Source organism: Semicossyphus pulcher, unplaced genomic scaffold, assembly GCF_022749685.1.
Source record: "Semicossyphus pulcher isolate SPU_LCO1_2020_fin unplaced genomic scaffold, fSemPul1.0.p SCAF_11, whole genome shotgun sequence".
Lineage (NCBI taxonomy): Eukaryota > Metazoa > Chordata > Actinopteri > Labriformes > Labridae > Semicossyphus > Semicossyphus pulcher.
Window position 1 is genome coordinate 9,463,736 of NW_027211615.1, and position 22,228 is coordinate 9,485,963.

A 22,228-nucleotide genomic window follows, 5' to 3' on the forward strand; every position below is an offset into this window, starting at 1 on the left:
CTATCTGCACTGATCAGACATAACAATATGGCCACTGACAGGTGAAGTGAATATCACTGATTATCTTTATACAGTGGTGCCTGTCAGTGGGTGGTATATGTTAGGCAGCAAGTGAGCATTTTGTCCTTGAGGTTGATGTGACTCTAAACAAACCAATTGTTGAGGGGCATCCACATAGCTCAGGTAGAGTGCCCGCCGTGTTTATTAATGGGTAAGTTCAGACCCTGGTTCCAATCTGACCTCTGCCGATACATCTCCAATTCTGCCACAGGCCTTTAAAAATACAATTATGCACAGCCAAAAGGATTTAAAAGCTCCAAGTGGATCCCATAAGGTAGGACAATCACAAAGCTGAATGGATGGAGTACCCTACCTGTGTTTAAAAGGGTAATTCAGACCCCGGTTCGAGTCCGACTTATGCTGACATATCCATTTTCTAATCTGCCACAGTCATTTAACAATACAATTATGAAGAAGCCTAATGGTTTCAAAACTCAATCAGATAGCTCAAGTACTTCTATCACTCCCATTACATTACCTTACAAGTAGCCTTATCTAAAAACATTTGGAAAAGTAACCTAATTATAAACAATCTGATTACAATTTTAAAAGTAATGTGATTACAAGTACTCTGATTACTTTAGCAGGAGCACTCTGATTACTCGACCTGTCAGAATGAGCTACTTTACCTTTCAAAATTTGCTACCATACAATTCAAAATGAGCTGTGGAGTGTGGTGTGTGGGTCAACTCACTGCAAGATTTCACAAAGTCACACATAATCATTGGTATTGTACAAAAACGTCTTTATTAAGACAGTATTAGTATACAAATAAGAGCATGTGTCCACTGTATAAAAATACAATATCTTGACACGTGTCAGTGTTCTGAGCATCATAAATCATTTGACAAACCAAAATATGTTTGATTAACACTGCTGTTATGTAGTTAGTTTAATCTAGCCCTGCAGGTCAATGTTTTAAGACATTTGTCCTTTATTTGAAAAATAAGTGCATATAAAGTTACCTCATGTATACAATTGTTAAAAACATTGTCACAGTTGCACCTCATATTAATGCCATTACTTATTTATCAGTATGGAAGTTCCTGTTGAATTACTTTAAAGTTCCGGTGAGGTTTTTTTTCACTGGTTATGAAACAGACAGCGGACGAGAAGCGGACGAGAAGCGGAGGAGCACCCTACTCCCCGAACAAAGTATCCAGAGCCATGTAGAGAAAGAGTCGCTTCAGTTGAGGGCCAATATGCTCCATGATCCACCATTGCGATGTCGCAACTCTCTCTCTCTACGGCTCTGAAAGTACTGTCACTCAGTCACTCAGTCACTCAGTCACATACAGACTCGTGTGTAGGGCTGACCCCGGAGGTCAGCCAAAAACTACCACATAAGCATGAACAGGACAAAATCAGCAAAGAGATAAGAGGTACGGCTTTGTCCACAGGGGGCGCCAAAATCAACACAAACCAGAAGTTCCCCACAGGAGCTTTAAAGACATCTGAAAAATATTCTGTACCAGTTGCTTTTTTTTTTTTTTTTTTAACATTGCAGGGCCTTCATAAAACTGACCATGTCATCCATCTTAAAGATAAACTCTATGTACAGACAAGAATACATTGTATAGAAAACAAGACAAAAAAGGCCAATCTAATGCTTAATGCACAGATCTGAATGCAATTCTCAGCTGCCCTTAGATAGATAGAAAGATGAAGATAAGCAATGTAAAAATGTTATTAGTGACCATAAATCATGCGACTATCCCTGCCCATGTCAGAGCCTCACTGCCGGCTTCACACGGCCTCACTCTGACTCCTTGCAGAAGGACTGGGCTCCAGTGAGAAGCTGCGGATCAAAGCAGGCTGAGCTCTCTTTGACACAAGCCTCAGCAGAAACACGTATGCAATATAAAAAAATGTATGAAGAAAAAATACACGCTATACTAATATCTTAAAACATGCCGTAATGCTTTTTATAATATAAAAATGAAATAAGGAAAAGCCTATGGAAGTAGTTGTGTATGAGGCAGCAGTGATATGATGTGAGCCACCGTGTTTTCTACAGTGGCTCATGACTGAAAGTATTCATCACAATTTTCAGTGTAAAAAATCCCTGAAGGTTGCTGTTGTCCTTTCAAATTAAAGGTTTTTCTTAGTGTAAATGAGATCAAATTAACCCACGTTAACAGTTAGAATCCGATGTATGTTTTGGAGCTTCATACTAAGATGAAAAATACTCGTGTGTCGATGCACTTGCTCACAAAACGATCTCCAAATTGACCAACCCCCCGTTTTTTTGTGTAAATATGTCAAATAAATTGTTTAACACATTATTATAACTAACAAATTGCAATTTGTGGACATGTTGTAGCTGATTAATGATTCTTCATTTTTAGCTCAGTGGACGGTTGGCAGATAATTAAGCCTCTGCTTTGTTCTTCGAGTGATCAGCGTGAGCCAAGCTCTCCTCGTTCTCCTCCTCCTCCTCAGGAACCTGGAAAACACGCCATCCAAATTATTTGTTTGTAGCATAATGAAAGACAACTTAATTAGACATGGGTGTGCGTAATACTGACATCATAAACTTATTGGCTGATAAACTATTACATGATGTACTGAATGCACAGAGTTTACCAGGCTATAAAATCCTGCTTATAATGATGATCCATCTAATATAATCCCCAAACCACAAATTTAATAACTTAAAACAAATATAGAGCGACGGTATCCGTCACGTGTGATGCATAACAGTCAGAGACTAAAGAAAATGTTTATGAGGAGTGGGATTTCTTACCTCCCAGTAAATAGAGTCGTCAAAGCAGTTCTGGTCCGGAGGCTGCCCCCAGAACGGCAACTTCATTATTAAACCTTGAAGAAGGAAATGAAGAGTGTGATCTCTCAGATGTGGCTCCTTATTGTTGAATCAAAATGATACCCGAGCCTTTATGTGTCACATATATGCTCTAATTCTTCATCTCCACCCACCTGTGACAACCCCTCCAACCAAAGCGAACCCGAGGGATGAAGCCAAGGCAGCAGCTTGCATGGACGCCTGACCTCTGAACATGATGAGGAGGGAAGAGAGGAATGTAAGAGCTCGAGAATAAAACTTCAAAGCTATAATGTTGTTCTGTTCGTTTTTAAAATGACTACAATTAAATGTGAGATTTCTGGTGAATAAAATGACCCTTACTTTTTCTTCCCCAAAGCCACAGCCACAATACCAGCCAGCCCGCCCAGGATGCCAGGCATGCCGTGCAGATTGTGGACACCGCAGGTATCCTGGATGCCAAGGCTGGACGCCAGGACGGGCTACAGAAGGGGAAAACACAAAACGGTGTCTTTTTAAACGTGAATTTCAGTTTAAAACATGGGCATGAGACTTCTTATCCTCGGAATATGGTGGAATTCATGTATGCACTGATAAATACATGAAGTGTATTGCAACTAATGATCATTTTCACAGATATTTGGCTCATTATTACATTTTTCTTTCAATGCTTGGTCTAAAAAATGTCCCAATATGATGTATTTACTGATATTTTTCTCCCCTTTCTTGCTTAAAAAATAAGCCTTTTCTATCGTACATCTTTGACCATCAACTCACAGTGAGGTACTTGAAGCCCAGGGTAGAGATGATGCCAGCCACTAATCCAATCAGCATTGCCCCAAACGGCCCGATGTCCATGTCGGCACATGTTCCCACTGCGACACCACCAGCCAAGGTGGCATTCTGAATGTGCACCTGTAATAAATAAAGATATAAAAACAAGTTCAGACTGAATTAGTTTTAAAATTCTTAAAATGATCAGGTATATTAAAGGAACGTTTCCTGACCATGTCCAGTTTTCCTTTGTGCTCCACGAGGCTGGAGATGGCGTAGGCAGAGAGCACACAGGAGGCCAGGGAGAGGTACGTGTTGATGACTGCAGTGAGCTGAGTGTAACCCGGTTCAGCGATGGCCGAGTTAAAACTGGGCCAGAACATCCACAGGAAGACGGTTCCTGTGAAATAAGGCAGTAAAAACAGCAGATTTATCACATTCACCTTAAAAACCTCATATGTGTCAAATTACACTGCACATTAGATGCTCAGGTCAATATTTCCTGCAGGGTTATTTGTGACCACTAGGTGGCACACGTCATACATGTGCAGGAGGCCTCTGCTGAACCAGTGAGGGGTGATTAATGTCAAATAAAACATCACTGCTGTAAACACATGACTGGAACACTGCCTTAGTTTAACGTGAATTAATTAAACACAATAATACAATGCAAACAACTTAATTGATCCCATGAAGGACGTTTTGTTCCGGGGCAGCTTGTTAAACAAAACACAACTACACACAAACTAGACATTCATTATACAAGAGGTAAAAGCGAGTGTCTCACCGATCATGGCAAACAGATCAGAGTGGTAAACAGATCCGTCATTCTCATGTCCGTTTCTTAACCCTGGTCTGTAAAGTACTCGAGCCACTGCCAGGCCGAAGTAGGCCCCATAAGCGTGGATGATCATGGACGCTCCAACATCATTAGCCTGTCAAAGAGAAGGTATCATAGGCATATAACAGTACAGGCACGCTAATCAAATATCAACATATGCATGGTGTATCATTGTGTTCTTACCTCAAGCACGTTGGCCACCAGATGTTCATTGACGGAGAAGACGGTGATCTCCAGGATGGTCATGATGAGGAGCTGCACAGGGCTGGTTTTACCCAGCACGGCCCCGAAGGAGATCAGGACTGTCGCCGTGCTGAAGTCCGCGTTGATTATTCTGCAGGAGAGAGAAGAATACAAGTCTTTAAGAAAACAGAAATTATAAGATGATTAGGAAAACCCATGTGTGCACGACAAGGTGTTCATACTTGAAGATGTTGACTTTGATCTTTCCATCCTCCAGGTGCCAGATGCCCTGCATGAGGAGGCCCCACTGCAGGCCGAAGGCGGCCAGGAGCAAGTTGAAGCCCACGCTGCTGAAGCCGTACCTCTTCAGGAAGGTCATCAGGAAGCCGAAGCCGATGAAGATCATGACGTGGACATCCTGAAACACTGGAGGAATGAGGAGAGGGGGTCAGTTCTGCTGCAGTTTTCAGTGTCTCGCTTTAGTTAGTTAAATTGGATGAAACACTTCTGTGATACGCTGCCTTACATTTTCAATCAGCCGTTTGTCCGGCCTTTGCTTTTCACTGTCGCGTTTTTTTGACTTTGTACTTAAAATGATTTATTAAGCAGACACTGGGCTGCACAGTGGTGATTTCCTTCAACAGGGGCTGTTTTGTCTGTCGTGACTTGTCAGCTGCAAAGGCAATTCAATCACACTATGAGTGGTATTCTGGGAAGAAGGCCCTGCTGTTCCTGTTGATGTTGTGGCCTTGGGCTGTTTCTATTAGATGCATATGATCTTAATAAGTTTAAGTCTCAGGGGGAGAGGTCTCATCTATTCGTTTAAACTGACAAAGACAGCAGGGGAGGAATCTGTTGCCATGTTTTATTATCCATGCATGGTTATTCCAATATATTCTCTCTAACATGCTCTGCACATCTGGGTGAAAGCTTAAAGGGTGATTTCTGGGGAATTTGCGTAAAACTGGGTGCTCCACCTAAGATTCATCGTCCTGATAGGAAGCAGGTCTCCTGTTTCCTAAAAGCTGTTAAGCCTGATATGATGAGCCCCTCATGTGGAAAACACATCAAGGTGGATGTGTGCTCAGGCACACATTGTGCTTCATTTCCTCAGTCTGTAATGAGCACCAACGAAGCCACTATTGTCTAGACAGAACACATCAATTTAGGTCTGTAATATACGAGCATCCACTGCTGCTTCTCACTTAAACACATGCTCTTTGTTGATGGGAGTTACATGAGATCAACTGTGAAGCTGCCACAAACTGCTGGTTAGCTTAGCACAGCATATTGACATGTAAACAAGGGGAAACAGCTAGCCTGATATTGTCCAGTGGTTGAAAATAGCAGGCACCTTTTAAGCTCACAAATTAGCTAATAAGTTACATCTATTTTTTTTTCATTTGTTGACTCGTGAAGTCACCATGAGGTTTCCTGCAAACCTACATGAAGTCGCTGCACCCAGAGAAGAAGTAGTCCCGTACATAAACCCTTTGAACAAACCACAGCATGTTGATTGTACAATTCAAATTTAGTACGGAGTAAAAAGTCTTCTGTTATGTATGCAGCTAATTTGGTATACAAAGTTTTTTTGCTAGCTTAAGCCGCTTTCCCACTGGTCAAAACACCCGCTAACACCCGGTTTTATGCTTTGTGGGGGAGGCTATATATTAATATTTACTAATATTTGTGGGAAAGGGGTATTAGCAGCTTTTTTTTAACCATATAGAAGGGAGCTGACGAGATTGATCTTCTCATCTTACTCTTGGCAACATATCTCACAAAACCATGACTGACTGATTATAAATGACATTCAAATCATTCATTATGCATTAAAGCTCCTACTGTATGAGGAGCTTTCGGTTTGGGTTGATTTTGGCGCCCCCTGTGGACAAAGCCACTCTTATCTGCGGATCTTGTCCTGTACATGTGTAAGAAGTGTTTTTAACAAAATATCTCATCCTGCCTTCTTTGAACTGTCAAACGTATAAGTCGCTGTCAATCTTCGCAGTGGAAAATGCAGAAAAAAGGCTGATTTGGCAGCGGGAAGTTAATCTCCTCATCTGACACCTACCCCCCCGGCAATGGTTACAGGCCTTAAAAATAACCACAAAGATATGCTGGATCTTGCTGCTGATGGTCTCGTTTCTAGCTCACACAGAGGCATCAGTGTTCATTTCAGTCTGTTTCATAACCAGCGAAAAACTCCTCACAGGAGCTTTAAATTAAATATATTAAAAACAAAACACTCTCAAAGTGAATAATTCACACTCACTGGAGCCAGCAGGAAAACAACACTTGCCACTTTTCTGTGTGACAAACTTTTAAATCTTTCTTGTAGTCTACTTAAAGGTACAGTAACATCAAACACAGGAAATGGTTTAAAAAGCCGCTGCTCAGAATAACAGAAGAATTACTGAGATTAAATTCTTCTATGACCGTATAATTGTGTCTGCACATTTTTAACATATCCTTTGGTTTAGAGGGAGGCATGAAAACACATTCGTCATAAAACTTAAACAGACGTTGTGGGCTGCTTCAATCATTAATCAATCTGCTAAAAACTGAGCTGCTCAATTTAACTTCATCAGAGCAGCCTGGATGCTCCGTATGGGAAGGACTGTCAGTACAAACAGATTCATGTTGCAAGTTTGTACTTGAAGAGCCCCGATTAAATCAGATAAAAGGAAAAATGATTTCTGGTCCGCCATCTCTAAAACATCAGAGGACACGGTGTCACTTTTATCTCCCGTTGCTCCTATCATGCGGCTGTATTTAGGGATGATTATAGTCATATCTTTTTTTGACAACCTACATTTACGCTCTACACTGCCTGGTAAAGAAGACAGAACAAGCTGATGGACTTACAGCCATGTGGAAATGATCCTTTCAAAGAGGCATTCCTCACATTTCTTGTTCACACACAATTTATGAGGCAAAATGTTTCAGCTTTTAGTGTCAAACAAGCTATGAAGCAATCACTTGAAATGTCGTGGTCAGCTTGAAAACCCTGACGTGTCCTTGTCTAAAGCTGCACAACATGAGGCCAGCATGTACACGGTGCACTGATACCAGCAGAAGCGAGCGCAGGTGTAAATATTTGATTTAGCTCACATGCGTGGAGCTGTTGTGAAGAAAACCGGTCAACTTGCACCTTGACCCTCCCTCACATTCACATCTGTGTGACTCAGGCCGGCTGTACTCGAGGTGGGGGGCTTCTGATGAGCAGTACATGAAAGATGGGGAGGAGGTAAAGCTGGAAAGCAGCCACAGTGGCTGGCACCACGCCCAGATGTTAGGTAACGCTCTGTAATCTTCTGAAGAAGTGGGTGAGCCAATTCGAGGGAGGGGATCCCCTCGGGACCCTCTGCAGCACAGACTGTAGAGCAGTGATGCAACCAGTGCAGAAAGATCAATGGTTTTAAACACTGGAAGAAAAAATCTCCTTTCTTTTGTTGTTTTCATTCTACAAATCAAAAGTTCATTAAGATCTTAAAGCTGCTGTGAGGTTTGGTTTGTGTTGATTTTGGCGCCCCCTGTGGACAAAGCCGTACCTCTTATCTCTTTGCTGATTTTGTCCTGTTCATGCTTAAAGTGATAATCTCTCTTTTTCATTTAAAAAAATGTCTGTAAGTCACTATCTATCGCTGAAGGAGGTAACACAATGGTGATTGAGTCTATGGCCCACTGATGCAAGCCTTTGCATTTGCAGTGTTACAGACTGTCTGTCTGTGGCCACTTTCACAGAAAAAATCACTAGTGGCGCCCAGTTAGTGACGCATTTCCCATCAGTAATCTAATATGTCTGAACAAACAAAGAAAAGGTCAATGACTACAAATACCATTTGTCGCTCAGATGAAGGCAAACAGTCGACAAATGAAAAGAGGAAAAGCAAGAGTTAGAACCATGACAAAGGGAGCTAGCCGTAGACGTCTGGCTACAGTAGGAAGAGCGCTTTAGATTGCTTTTTAAGTAATAATTATTGCCAGTGGGGGGCGCTCAAGAGCACTGAAATTGAACTCTCCGTGATTGAAGAAAATCTCACCCTGCTTTCTTTAGCAGTCACATGTATCACTCACTTTAAATTTTTACCCTGGGAAATGTAAACAAAGGCAGCGTGCAGTTAATCACTTCGTCTGACACCTACCCCCCGCCACCAGCAGTTTCAGGCATTAAAGATAACTGTATAGAAATATTAAATCTTGTCGCTGATGGTCTGGTTTGCTTTTGTAGTTCATATAGAGTCATCAGAATTAATTTCAGTCTGTTTCATAACCAGATAAAAAACGCCTCACAGGAGCTTTAACGAGTAACTCGAGCAGTGTTTTATCAAATCATTTAACCAGAATGTGTTGATGTGATTTGCTCCATAAAGCCTTCATAGCGTTTACGCACTCTCATCCACATTTCTCTGCTTGCTAGTCTTTCTTTGAACACACAATCACAGACGTCTGGTACGCGTTGGATAGTGGACCTCTCTGCAGGAGACTGCAGGCGTTCACGTGACACAGTTGCATTTTAAAATACTTTACTGGGCCTGTTAGGTTGAAAGCAAGTCTGATATTTTTCGAGGCATTTGCAGATGTGTGTGCAAGTTTTTGGTTGTAGGCAGGCAAACCTCTCCACACCAGAGCACAGAAATGATCATTTTTTTAGTCTTTTAAAATTTTAGCATTTGAACTCCGGCCTTGCATGATAACAAGTAAAGAAGAAAGCATAACAGTGAAAGAAAACTATATTGCTAGAAGGTTTTTATGCACAATGCCCATCTGAAGCAGGAGATACGCTCAGCCTTCCTGCCATCAGGCTAATATCTGTAAGTCACACCTGCCACACCCAATCATGAGCAGACATTCATACAGTAAAGCAGCAGTTCATAGCTGCAACTGTCTTAACGCAGATAATGCAACTATAGAAACCGCTCTTCGCTAGCTTAGTACCAAAGTTTAACAAAAACCCTTTCAACTAAAGTCAAACTGCATTTTTCTGCCTTGTCTACCACCTGTCTTTATTATCTCTGTGTCGGAGTCGTTGCCTCGAATCACATGTGACCTGCACTGTGGGAGACCTGACACTGTTCCCTGCAGGATCCTCTGGACTCCTCAGCTGCATGTGTATGAATAGACTCAGAGAATTTGCAGCCCCATGACTCCTGTTATTGCATTCAACAGACCGGCTCTGGAAACAAACTTCAAATTCTTCTATTCCTGCTTCAAAGTGATTATCAAATTAAGGCCTGAAAACAGAATGCACATTTTTCCAATGAAGGAAGACGACTTATTTTAGGTCACTCAGACTTCAAAGTTTAAGACTTCAAAACCAAAGCTTGAATATTTGGATGATTTGTTTATTTTTTTTATGTTAAAAACTAGAAATAAGCTTCATTTAAGCCCTTTTCAAAACACTTCCAAATCAGACATATGAAAAGCACACTCTCTACCCTCACATTTTAGATAGAAACTTGATAATTCTTCATTTTCAACCTCTTTAAAGTTGACTAAACATTTAGACATCCAGTATCTGAGCTCCCCTCAGCATGCAGCCCCAGGTACACTTACTGGGGTAGAGCTCCATGGGCTGCTGATTGTGAGTCTCATTGGAGTGTGCACCATGCCCGTGATGTTTCCCATCATCATACTCCACAAACACTGCAAACAGGATGATGGTGATAATCTCCAAAGCCAAGGCCACGATGGGGAACTTCAACCTCATGTTGGTGGCGTACGCAGGCATCCTGAGACCGACTGGTTATCTCTCACAGTCGGACACACACACACACTCTCTAACTCTGAGCGCCGGTTGCTCCCTATCAGTCCTTTTTAGGGGTTGTGCTGTGTGAAGGGAGGGAGGAAAGTGGTCTCTGGTTTTAAACTTATGCAGGTTTTGTGGTGACCAATGACAGAGGAGAAGACTAGGGCCTGGGTGGTGGACACCCCCCTCGTGCACTTTGCTCGTGGGGATGGGTTTCCTCTCTGGACGTCAGTGGGGACAAAGCAAAACACAAATGTAATGACACTTAGGAATTCTTAATGACTGCGCCTTTCCACTCATTTTTCACTGTCAAAGCCCTGTTTGTTGACTTGTTGACTTGACTTTCATGTCTGTCATTAGAAGAAGAAAATTAGAGTGAACTGTAGTTTGACAAGAAAATATGACAGCTTCATGCTGCTTCTTAAAGATCCCTCTTTAATCCGCTCCACTGAACACTGTTCCTCTTTCTCACTACAGATGACTCGAGGCACGCCCTTGATATTCAACGATTTGGCTCACTGATGCACCTGCTGTTTAGATACATTGCTTAAAGGGGACATATTTTAGCTATGCAATCAATTTTTTTATTATTCTAATAAAGTAAAGTTTGAGTTCTCCTGAAACGGACAAGCCGCTTTGAGATTCAAAGGTCAGACCTTAGCCACGATTGGCTGACAGTATTTGGAGTGACCACGTAGCCCCTCCCCCACGTGGGGGGAGCGGCCGCACTGTGCTGTCACTCCAAAGTTGTAGAAAACATGGCCGCTCTAGGATCGGTTATTCGGCCTTAAATGTGCGAACCAGAATCTCCAGGAGGTATCGGAATGGTACGTTGAAATCTTGACAACTTGACTACAAGCTCGTGCACGATGGCAGCCTGGGGAGAACGGCGGTGAATGACGATTTCAGCGAAAGCAAGGTTCTATGTAGAAACCTGCAGCTGTTCTGAACGACCCATTTCAGAGGAAAAACACGGAATTGTGCAGTTTTCACTTTTTCACTGTGAACAATAAACACTCAAACATGTGACGCCCATGCAAAATATGAGAACATCCTTTTAAAAGATACGCCCCCTTTGAGTCAAAGTTGCAATATATTACTGTACTAATAAGAAGATGTACATTATGTTTTGAAAGTGTAATAAGTAGCACTTTTTTTTTGGTGAATGGACTCTTTTAGAAAATGTTATGAATGGACCATAACTAATCCTTTCATGTACAAGCAGCGTTTATGTTTCTAATGTGCTTTAGCTGCTTTAAGTGGTTCTAATTGACTGCAACAAACAGTATAGCAGAACAAACGTTTCATAAATGCTTTATAATGCACTATAATGTGTTTATACGTATAAACAGATGGAATCAAAAGGAAATACAGCAGAAGTCATTTACAGAACAGCACTGTGTAATAAGAAGCAAACATGAACAGCTGAGTTCATTCACAGATAGGTATAATACAATCAGGTAATACAGATAGGAAGTGTCAATACAGCAGGCAGTGAGCTGAAAAACTACAACAAACTTTCATTATTTCCCGTTGAGCTGTAGTAAAGTTTTTGCAGCTAAATAACTCGCCTCACGTACAGAGGCTCTGGCCTCGAAGCGGCAGCCCCGAGCTCGACTCCCACCCTCGGCCCTTTGCCGCGTGTCGTCCCCACTCTCTCCTCCCCTGTTTCTGACTCTATCTATCTTCTCTCAATAAAGGCCAGAAAAATAATATATATATAAAAAAGTGAAGTTCATATAAAGATTCATATGACTTTAGCACACAAATACATAACTATAACTGTTTTTGTCACATTGTACAAAAAGGGAGATGACCCAAATGCAGACGGAAAACAGGTTTAATGAACAAAGAGGCAAAACACAAAAACAAAAAGCAGAGCAAAAGTCTAATTTCCAACAAAAAGACAAAAGGGCAAAATCCAACAGGCTTTCTTAGTAATCCAGGCAAAGAATAATCCAAATGAAAACACATCAGCAGGTGAAACGCACGGAGAGCCCGAGGAAACTAGGGTCAGGATGACAAAGGTGTCATGAAGATAGTCCAAGTTGAGAAATGGGTTGACATAAGACAAAAACTCAATACACGGGGTAACCAGGGACAGGTGAGAGGAATCAACAAAGATGAAAACAGTGAGGGCAGGGCACATAATCAAAGTGGAGGGAAACACACAAAGACAGGAAGTAGAACAAGACATGACAAACGTGGGGAAAGAACGACAAAATGAAACAGGAAACGCTAAAAGACAAACTCAGGACTCCTTGAAAGGAGCACATTGTAATATTTAGTGGCATCTCGCGATGATGTGAGGTTCTCGATTGCAACCAGTGGACAACCACCCTCCACGCACTCTCAAGCGTGCAGGAATGACAACAAAACCTGTGAAAAAATGTCCCGCTCAAGAACCCGTGTTTCGTTTGTCCATTCTGGGCTGCTGTAGAAACACGGCAGAGCAACAGGGCCAACTTCTTGGATGAGACCTCCCCCCTTATTTTCAGGTAAATACACACTAATGAAAACATAAGTATGGGTCTTTTATTACATTTCTGTCAATAACTCTGCCAGAAGATGTCACACACTGGAACTTTTTGAAATGTTATAGTTTCAACTTTCCACCTCTGAAACCAGGAAAGGGAGATGTGGCCTCTTTAAGTTTTCTCATGTTGCTCTGACAAATGCTGCACATTGTCATTCCCCTCATGACCCCTACAGAGACTGTATGTAACTGTGATCAGGTTACGTCATAGTTCAGGTCCTTTACTATCAACCCGTACATACAGTACATGCATGTGCTTCCTTTCCCACTGGAAACTATCCAATCTGCCCGCTCTGATGGCCTGCAAGTTCTGATCCAGTAAGTGGCTCCCACAGTGAGTGTGGTGTCGATCTGATGCCTCTCACCAAATTACTTTAGGCCAGAGGTCCTTTTATTATAGGCCAAGAGCTTTATGAATGAGCAGAAGTAGTTAATCACAGCCAGCGACACATCTCTGTTTGTCTTGGAGCTGAGCGCACTGAGTGTTTTCCCAGACCCTTTGGGAAATTACTTCCAAATGTTGAGAGATATCAAAAACTCTGCCGCACTGCTCGAACTAACCTTCTCCCGCTCACTTATTATTCTGTCACACTGCAGAGTGTGCTCTTACTATTTCTCTGATAGTGGAGGCTTTTTAAAGGGTGGAGCCGCAGAAGTGAGCTAACTGACAAACCTGAGCAGCACGGGGGGTTTGTGGTCTAACTGTCAGAGTCATTCATTCATGGCGGTCACAGATCTTCTGTCAGTTTGCCTCTAGTAGCTCCAATCCTGAGAAATGTTTGTATAATGGTGAAACTGCAATTATCCAACGCATTATTATGTCTATAGTTTCTGAATCTTGAGTTCAGTGGATCTAATTTTCTCTGCTCAGCTGCGTTTTGACAGACAGCACAAGAACTGTTTGTATAGTCACGACTGTTCAATAACAGTAAACGCTCAGAGTCTCACATTTCACAGCGGGGTATCCCAGAGGTATCAGGGCTCTTAGCTCGTTTCCATTATCAACATTGTTTTCTCAAACCTCGAGTGCACAGGATCCAACGTTGAGCCGTTTAGTTCAGAGAAAGTTCTGTGAACCTAAACACGAAATTTTCATTGTTGACCAATAGTAAGTCATCCTGACAATGCTGATTTTAGAGGGAACAGAAAGCTGGAGAATTCAAAATGAAGGAAGCTAGCTTATTAGCTGGATTGCTCTGTTTACTGTAATCTATAACTTTTCTCTTTCAGTATTAAGTTCTCCAAATAAGACCATTACGAGACAGAGGTTAATGATGAATATTACTTTTAATTAACTGTGTTTTGAAATTTTCTCTTAGTGTCCAATTAGTTTCCTTGCTGGCAGCTAATCTGATAGCTGACTCCCAATTCAGGGGCTGCAGACTTCAAAGGCCGTAATTGAAGGCTGATTGTGCCACAGCGGTGCGTCGAAGGCTGTCCCAATTTGAAGTCTCCTTCAGATGTAGCCGACAAATGCATCCTCCAGCGGGGGCATCCTTCGTGGCCCAACATATCCCGAGATTCATTGCTAGCCAATTCAAACAAGATGGCGGAGTCTTACGTGACCGAAGGATACACTTTAAATGTAAACTCAGTCGAATAGCTAGTGATACACGTTCAAAAAAAAAAACCGGGCCTTGAAACAAATTAGCTCTAAAATAATAGGTTAAGCTATGTGATGTCAGTTATGCTACCTAGTTAGGCCACTACCTACCTGTTGCTAAGCGTCAGGAGCCGCGTTTTGTGACGCAAGGGTAAGGGCGGGAACTGCTGGTGATGTAAACAGGAAATCCTCTGTAGACCAGACCGTCTTATTTCAGTTCAGCTTTAACGGTCTACGCGGGCCATGAATGGCAGCAGCCCCTGGATTGGGACACAGCTAATGTAGTTAACTGACAGTTATCAAGCTAGCTAGCTTGGAAAGCTACCACCCATTTTTAATTTCTATATACTGGATAAAGCTGTGTACAATTCTGACAACAAAATGCTGGGAGAGGTAAATAGTAAAAATTAAAAGATACTTAAACCGCTATGCTTAAGTAGCTATTGCTATTGTGACAAACAGTAGCATATTCCTAGCTTGCTAGCATGTAAGTTGTTAGCTTTACAGTTAAAAACGTTCAGGATCTAGCCATGAGAGTTTACAGAAAAGGTGCTTGCCTTTTTAGACTGTGTTTGTCTCTGTTCTCGTTGTTGTGCACGCAGCAAATAATTTGTCATAAAGACTACTACAGTTCCACTGAGCCTGTGATGTTGTATTACATCAAACTCCTTTTCCGTTTTGTTATAAACTCTGTTAATCTTATACGTAATAGTTTTGCAATCTCAAACAAACTCTTTTATTGCTGCTGGAAATAAATGTGTCGGCTTGTTTAAGCTGGCAGAATCTGAGAAAGTTTGAACATTAAAGCAACAAAGCAGAGAAAAAAAACAGCGAAACTAAACAACTAATTATTGTATCAGTTTTAATCTAGCCTCCCTGTGAACTTCACATTCCAGGAAAACCATTAAGCGATTTATCTCTGCTCACTCACAACCCCACCGTAAAGAGCAGATTTGTGGAAAATAAACAAGCCATCAGGCGCAAATGTGCTACATCCTTTGTCTCCGACTGTAACGGCCTCCCCACGTGCCGTTACGCAACAAATATGACTACACTGACCCTTCTGATGTCCGGCGCTGCTTTGAAACCACACTGACCGTACAGTTGATCCTCTGCTCACTTCGTCCATCTGTCACAGACCTGAGACTCGCTGAAACGGAAAGTCGACTCTGTGAGAGTAAGGGATCAAAGAAAGAAGGCGTTGGATGATAGACGACTGCTTTAGATAGCTTCAGTTTTCTGTGTCGGGACATTCCTGAACAGGCCTTTGTCTGCCACATGTAGAGGTCAAACAGAGGTTCAGAGATTCATTGCTTCATATACTCTACTTTTAGTGATAGCTCTGAACCACATTCTGAAAACATTTGCTTTCATCTAGATGGGTCGACTTGCAGAGAAGTCTGCTTTTATGACTGAAAAATCATACAAGCGATGGAAATGTGACATTCATCGATTCTGTCATTTATTTAGTTTAGTTTTTTGTTTTTCACACACACACTAGGCACACAAAGAAAATATGAAAGCTTGTGGTGGCACATGGGTGTGGTAAAAATGATAGCATCACAACAAGATATTGGCATGCACAACAAACACATCGCAAAAGAGCTATGGGTCCTCTCCTCTCGCCTGCTCCACTCTCTACCATAGACTGTATAAAAAGATAGACGACATGACAGCTCCCTAAAAGTGAAGCCAAACCCTCTCTATCGCCCCCTGCTGACTGGCTGCAGTATAGCTCATAAAGCCCGCCTCCTCCATGTTAACAGATGGGACATGAGTCAAACTATAAAATCTAAATACACGCCAAAAACATTTTTCTGAAACGTGGTTTCTGTCATTATAGTTAGTTCTTATCACGCTGCATTAAGTCCAAGAATTCATTTTTTCTGACAAGTTTATTTTAATGTGATGCTGTAAAAAGGATGATTGACAGCTCGGTTGACAAATACGGCTCCTGCAGCCGATCTTTTCTGGATTAGCAGACCAGAGCAGGAACGGTGAGACGAGACGTAAGTAAAACAATCACTACAGTCATTGAAGTTTACATATCTGTGAACGTCTGCTTCAGACCAACACAAAGACGTGTGGGATCTGTGGTGGTTTTTTTTGGTAAATTAATTGTGTGTTTAGATTATTTTTTTGGCTTTTCATGCCTATTTGAAGAAAGGACAGTGGATAGAGTCAGAAAAAGGGGGTTTAGAGAGGGAGGAAGGGAGAAAGGGATGACACGCGGCAAAGGGCTGAGGGCAGGAGTTGAACCCGGGGCTGCCACATTGAGGACTATAGCCTCTTTATATGCACAGCAATAAATACACACTTTAAGAGCACAAAACTTGGATCTCAAAGGCACCTTGCGACTCTTATTTTAGATTCAGGACGGACGTGTTGGACACAGGTATTGTGTAAAAAATGCAGAGCAGCAGATTGACAGAAGTTGTTATAGAAAGTTATAGTTAATAAGCAGCTTTTAATATATATATGGCACCTTATATCATCATCGCACTATTGAACAATGTAATCGCACATTGCAGCTTTATTTAATGTCGTGCAGGCCCAGTAAAAACGTATTTTGGTATTTAAGCGCATTGAGGTACATTTTTCTCAGTAGCTCAGTTCACTCGGCCTTTTGACTCTTGACTCGTAAATCGAGGGGACGACCTAGAGGCTGATATTTTTTGCGGACATTCCTTCTTGTTGCTGTTTTTTCAGCTCTTTCTCATGCAAAGGTCAACTCCACACACATCATCACTGGGTGCCCCAACTCTAAAGCATTAACGTCTTATCACTTGTAATGAAGACCAGCACGTCCTCATGAGGATTCTTTCCGTCACACTGCGTGATGCAGACCTCTGCTCTCGTGTGAAGCTACACGAACACGCCTCTTTTCGGATTCTCAGGGGATCAACGCCGCATTCCTCCGTTTGGAGGATTCCTCCATGTGGAGATATGTGTATATGGCTGAGTAGAAACAGAGGCCGGTCTGTGTGACAGACAAAACCCAGGTCTTTTCTCCTCATTAATCAGGACTGTAAAGCTGATTCGTTGGGTCGAGTAAAGGTGCGTGAGCTCTACAGAGTTATGCACGAGAAATAGTAATCCAGCTTGATTTATGAGTTAAATAAACGGAGGAGAGTTCCTCGAGTGAATACTGACCTCCCCTCAGAGTGGGATACTTTGAAGTGTGTTATGAAGCCGGTGCATCCACTGGGAATCCTTTTGTTGTTGTTCTGTTTCTGTTTCCAGTTTGCTGCAGGGTCAGAGCAGAGCTGCAGGTCTGTCATGCCTGTGGAGCTCAGAATACCAGACGAAGCTGGAAGTTAAAAATACTGCATGTTTGAATGATATGTGGCAGGTTTCTGTGTGAAAGAACCCAGAGTCTTTAGAGACGTAGCTGTGAGTTTGTGGCAAATTATTTAGGCTCTAAAGGTGACGAATTTTACCTGGAAAGCTTGATCGATTATGTTTAGGACTCATGGCCTGAGCTGCCATTTCTTTACATCCCTCTGTGACATTGTTGAAATACTGTGTGCATGTAACCACAGAGGTCAGGGCCAGGTTGGGTCATCGATAAATGTTCAGACACTTGACAGGTGTACTTGTCGGCTCTGGTTGTGAAACTGCTTCCAGCTCCGCTCTAGCGACTCACAGTTTCTCTAGTGTCTCATATATGAGTACAGAAGATACCATCTGCCTCACAATCCAGCAGGAATCTCTTGTAAGTGAATACACATGTTGGGATCGGACATGGACTGGGTTGTAGTCATATGTGCGGTACATATTTCACATTTCCAGCTGCAGAATTCTTGTGTTCTTTGAACCAGCAGCAGGTGCCCAAACCCATTTAGCTCTTCGTTGTTTACTTTGTATATCAAGTCGTCTTCTTTCAGCCTTCCACATGTCGTTATCGCTATGTGCAACTGCAGCCTTTTAAGCCTGGTGTAATGTGACAGCAAGAGCAGAGGTCAGTGTCCCTGCGTGAGTCCGAGTGGTAGTCCACTTCAGACTCTCAGCGGGGGGGCAGTTACTGAAGCTGAAGATGAGAAGCACAGCGGCGAGGAGAAAAGGATCTCCGATGACAAACAGGAGCAGAGGAAGTCTGAGTTGTGTGCCGCACAGATGGCATTAGCTCATCTTCCTACACTTGTTTACAGAGAGAGATAGCGTTTGAATATTGCTACGATTTAATGATGGTTTTGTAATGTTGTATTTGTTTTAACACACTGACACTTTGGCACATTTTTAAAGTACAAAAAACATCTAAAAAATGTATTTCTAATCTTAGCGCTTCATACAAGACGAGTTTTCCTCAGCATGGCTTGAGAGGAAGAGCCACACCCTCGCTGGAATCAGAAAGGTTAATTCTCCTTGGTGCAAAAATCCGTCACACAATTTCGAGTGCGAGTCCTGGTGCGAGACGAAGTGGGCCTGTCTGTGAGGAGTTCGCATGTTCTCCCCGTGCATGCCTGCATTCTCCCCAAAGACCAGGTTCATTGGTGACTCTAAATTGCACGTAGGTGTGTATGTGAACGTGAAAGGTTGACTGTCAGCCCTGTGATTGACTGGCGATCAGTCCAGGGTGTACCCCGCCTCTCGCCCAATGACCCCATGACCCTGAAAAGGGTAACCAGTATAGATGATGGATGGATAATTCTGTGACGAGCATGAAGTTCTCAGTTGAATGAAGTTTCACACCGATCTGCCAACAAAATGGTTCTTTCCTGTAAATGGTTGAAATGCTAGGAGAAAGGTGAGGGAGGGATACCTGTTGACTTGACGAGTCTACTCCACAAACGGTTAAGTGGTCACCAAAATGATTTGCAGTCATCGAGCGTAAAATCAACAAATCCTGTGTCACTTCATTCAGAATATCATTCAGCAACAAGCGTTCTAGGGACAGCAACTTTATGCTTTCCACATTAGGGGAAATAGAAACCAATTTAAGTGTTGTTGTTTCTGTAAGTTGATGTACAGCTCATGAAGCTGTGTCAATATCAACTGTGCTCGTCACAATTTCTCTGTTGTTTTTGCGTCTGTTGCTAGCTAGTTACGTAGACAGATGACGTACCTGTTCAAAATCCAACCTTTAATGCTCTGACTGCCCGGAATTTGGAACGTTTATTTGGTAAACAGCAGAGAACCCAACACATGACTTGAACTGCAGAACAGAACTCTGGAACCAGGATACGACTCAACCTCAGAGGTCGAGGCTTGGGTCAGTTCGGGATGGGATCATAAATCGACGATTACTCAGACCACCTGATGCACAATGGCGGGGTGAATTGCAGAGGATGAGAGAGCATAGACACTCCTCCTTTACATCCCCAGGCTGCGCTCTCACCACACCCCCCTGAACGTACCCCACCCTGGTTTCCTGTAGCTGCGGCTGAGTGGAACAGTTGCACACCCTGATAAGCCCGCTCAGAGGGAAGCCTGTGCAGGCGGCTAATCAGCATGTTAGTTTCAAGCAATCAAGAACAATCACGAGCTCTCATCATGTTTACGTTGCGGTGGCCCCTTTATGCTATTTAAGTGCAGGGCAATTACACAGCATCCTATAGTGTTTCAGATCACAGGCTTAAGGAAGACACACAAATGGAAGCATTTCAATTTCCGGCATGAAAGTACGGCAACAAGTAGAGGCCAAAAAAAGATAGAGTTTAGATAAGAGAATGCCTTTCTGTTGGTCAAACATAGCATCTTCATTACAGGAACATTTTTTCTTACACCATCACACATGTGCTTAAAAGGCTTTGCACATAACAGCAGATGCTGACAGGCAGCGCAGGCTGAGAGCCCTCCGATGTTTAACAGGTGTGTGTGTGGAGGATTTAGTGCCGTGCCTATCGCTTTACCGTGGGATGTGCAACAGGCATCAGTCAAAAGAGTGCAGACAGAGGAGCGTGAGTACAGTGCGAACGCCGTGGGACCAAAACCACATGTGCAAAACGTGATACAGAGAAAATGCAGTTATGTGCTTTTCCGTGACAGCAGGAAGACGTAGAGCGAGAGGCCCTGTGAGGCCTGCTCATGCTTTTTCAGGAGAGTTTAATTCTGGAAGGTTTGAGATTTAAAGCTCCTGTGAGGAGTTTTTCAATGGTTACGAAAGAGACTGATTTTAATTGTGATTACTCTATATGACGCACAAAAGCAAACCAGAGGATCAGCGACAAGATTGATGATTCCTATGTTGTTATTTTTAATGCCTGAAACCACTGGTGGGGGGGTAGGTGTCAGACCAAGCGATTAACTGCACGCTGCCTTTGTTTACATTTTCCACGGCAAAAATGTAAAGTGAGTGATACATGTGGCTGTTAAAGAAAGCAGGAAAAAGTTGTCTTTTAAAAACCACCACTTAAGCATGTACAGGGTGAAGACAGCAAAGAGATAAGAGGTACAGCTTTGTCCACAGGGGGCGCCAAAATCGACACCAACTGAAAGTAGCTTAAAATAAAATCAACTTTCTGCTTTTACGAAACATTTAAAGAGCAAAGATTAACTGTGTGGTATTTAGAATTGCATAATACTTTAATAGCATTAACTGGTTTCCTGTGTAAGTTTGGCTCCATGAAGACCTATTCTGTAACTACATTTCAACCCATGCTTGCTGTTTACAGTGACAGTATGCGGACTATTCGAGGGGTGGGGGCGGGCTGGTTTTGTTACATTGAGGTGTCATGGGACTCCTTCTATTTGCTCACACATAGAGATAAATCTTTGCTTTCCTTTCTAGTTTCCGCAATTACAAAGATAACACAAGCAAGCCGTGGTCCCATGCCGCTGCGAGTACAAAGTGCACGCTAACACTCTATTCAGTTTTCATTCTGATGCGTCTTTAGGTGGAGAAAGGGACAAGAAACGACGAATGACTAATCAAGAGCTTCAAATTGAATGCATAATGTCGTTGTTTTTTTTACAGTGTTAAATGTCACGCTAATTACACGCATAGTACAATGACAGCATGAGTGGAGATGCGTTAAAGGACACATGAAGCCTCTACACGTTTGATTTCTCACAGTCTTTATCTGTGTTACTTTAAATCCGCCCAGCCTGAAAGGAACCGCTGTCATATTATTGTTGGATGAGTGCCTTTGATAGGCAGTGCTGCAGCTTCCTCTGTACTTCATCCTGATGTCATGCTGCATTTTTTAAGCACAGAGTCCCCCTGCAGTGATGTTATAATTGCTTTATCTACGCAGAGGCTCCCTTTAAATGACGCCTAATTGAGGGCCTTCGCCGCACCCTTTCCTCATGCAGCAATCAACCTGCCACGTTATCACCACATCTTAATAAAAACTTAAATGATTGGACCACAACCCAGGACTTCCCATAGAAATAGGAAGACGGGCGAAGGGGGGGGGGGGGGGGGGGGGGGTTGTTGCGCAAAAAAGAAAAAAAAGCAACCAAAAACATCCTGACTTAAACGACATGAGGAGTGGGCTCTCAATGCACAGGATGTAGAGAGATTGGTGGTTGGAGGCATGTCGGCGAGGTAGGAAATAGAAAATTACTTGTCACGCAAGCGAGAGAGCAGACCACACGCCCGGGAGGAGCTCTGTGTACATGATCACATTAACGAGTCTCGTTAAAGTTACACTACAAAACTTTTACACGCTGGATGAGTGGTTGGCAACCAGTCGAAACAAAGACCAGTCACGTAGGATTCTGTGGTGTCATAAAATTGCTTTAGAAATATTGTC

General features: G+C 42.6%; 1 protein-coding gene across 1 annotated transcript; it reads right to left on the bottom strand.

Annotated features, from left to right (window-relative positions):
* Positions 1-788: 788 nt before the first annotated feature.
* On the bottom strand, positions 789-10,464 carry rhag (Rh associated glycoprotein). The gene is made up of 10 exons (XM_069683664.1): positions 10,200-10,464; positions 4,883-5,066; positions 4,641-4,791; positions 4,404-4,551; positions 3,850-4,016; positions 3,620-3,757; positions 3,206-3,324; positions 2,998-3,071; positions 2,807-2,880; positions 789-2,506 (listed from the first exon to the last, which is right to left on the bottom strand). The coding sequence occupies exons 1-10, from the start codon at positions 10,372-10,374 to the stop codon at positions 2,432-2,434; spliced, it is 1,305 nt and encodes a 434-aa protein (XP_069539765.1). The 5' UTR covers positions 10,375-10,464; the 3' UTR covers positions 789-2,431.
* Between the last annotated feature and the right edge of the window lie 11,764 nt (positions 10,465-22,228).

What these genes read in the sequence shown, in the direction of transcription:
- rhag (XM_069683664.1), bottom strand. Translation starts at nt 10,374, where the DNA reads ATGCCTGCGTACGCCACCAACATGAGGTTGAAGTTCCCCATCGTGGCC. An exon ending in TGGTGGCCAACGTGCTTGAG is followed by an intron (nt 4,552 to 4,640) that starts GTAAGAACACAA and finishes TCTCTTTGACAG; the next exon opens with GCTAATGATGTTGGAGCGTC. An exon ending in GGTTGGAGGGGTTGTCACAG is followed by an intron (nt 2,881 to 2,997) that starts GTGGGTGGAGAT and finishes TCCTTCTTCAAG; the next exon opens with GTTTAATAATGAAGTTGCCG.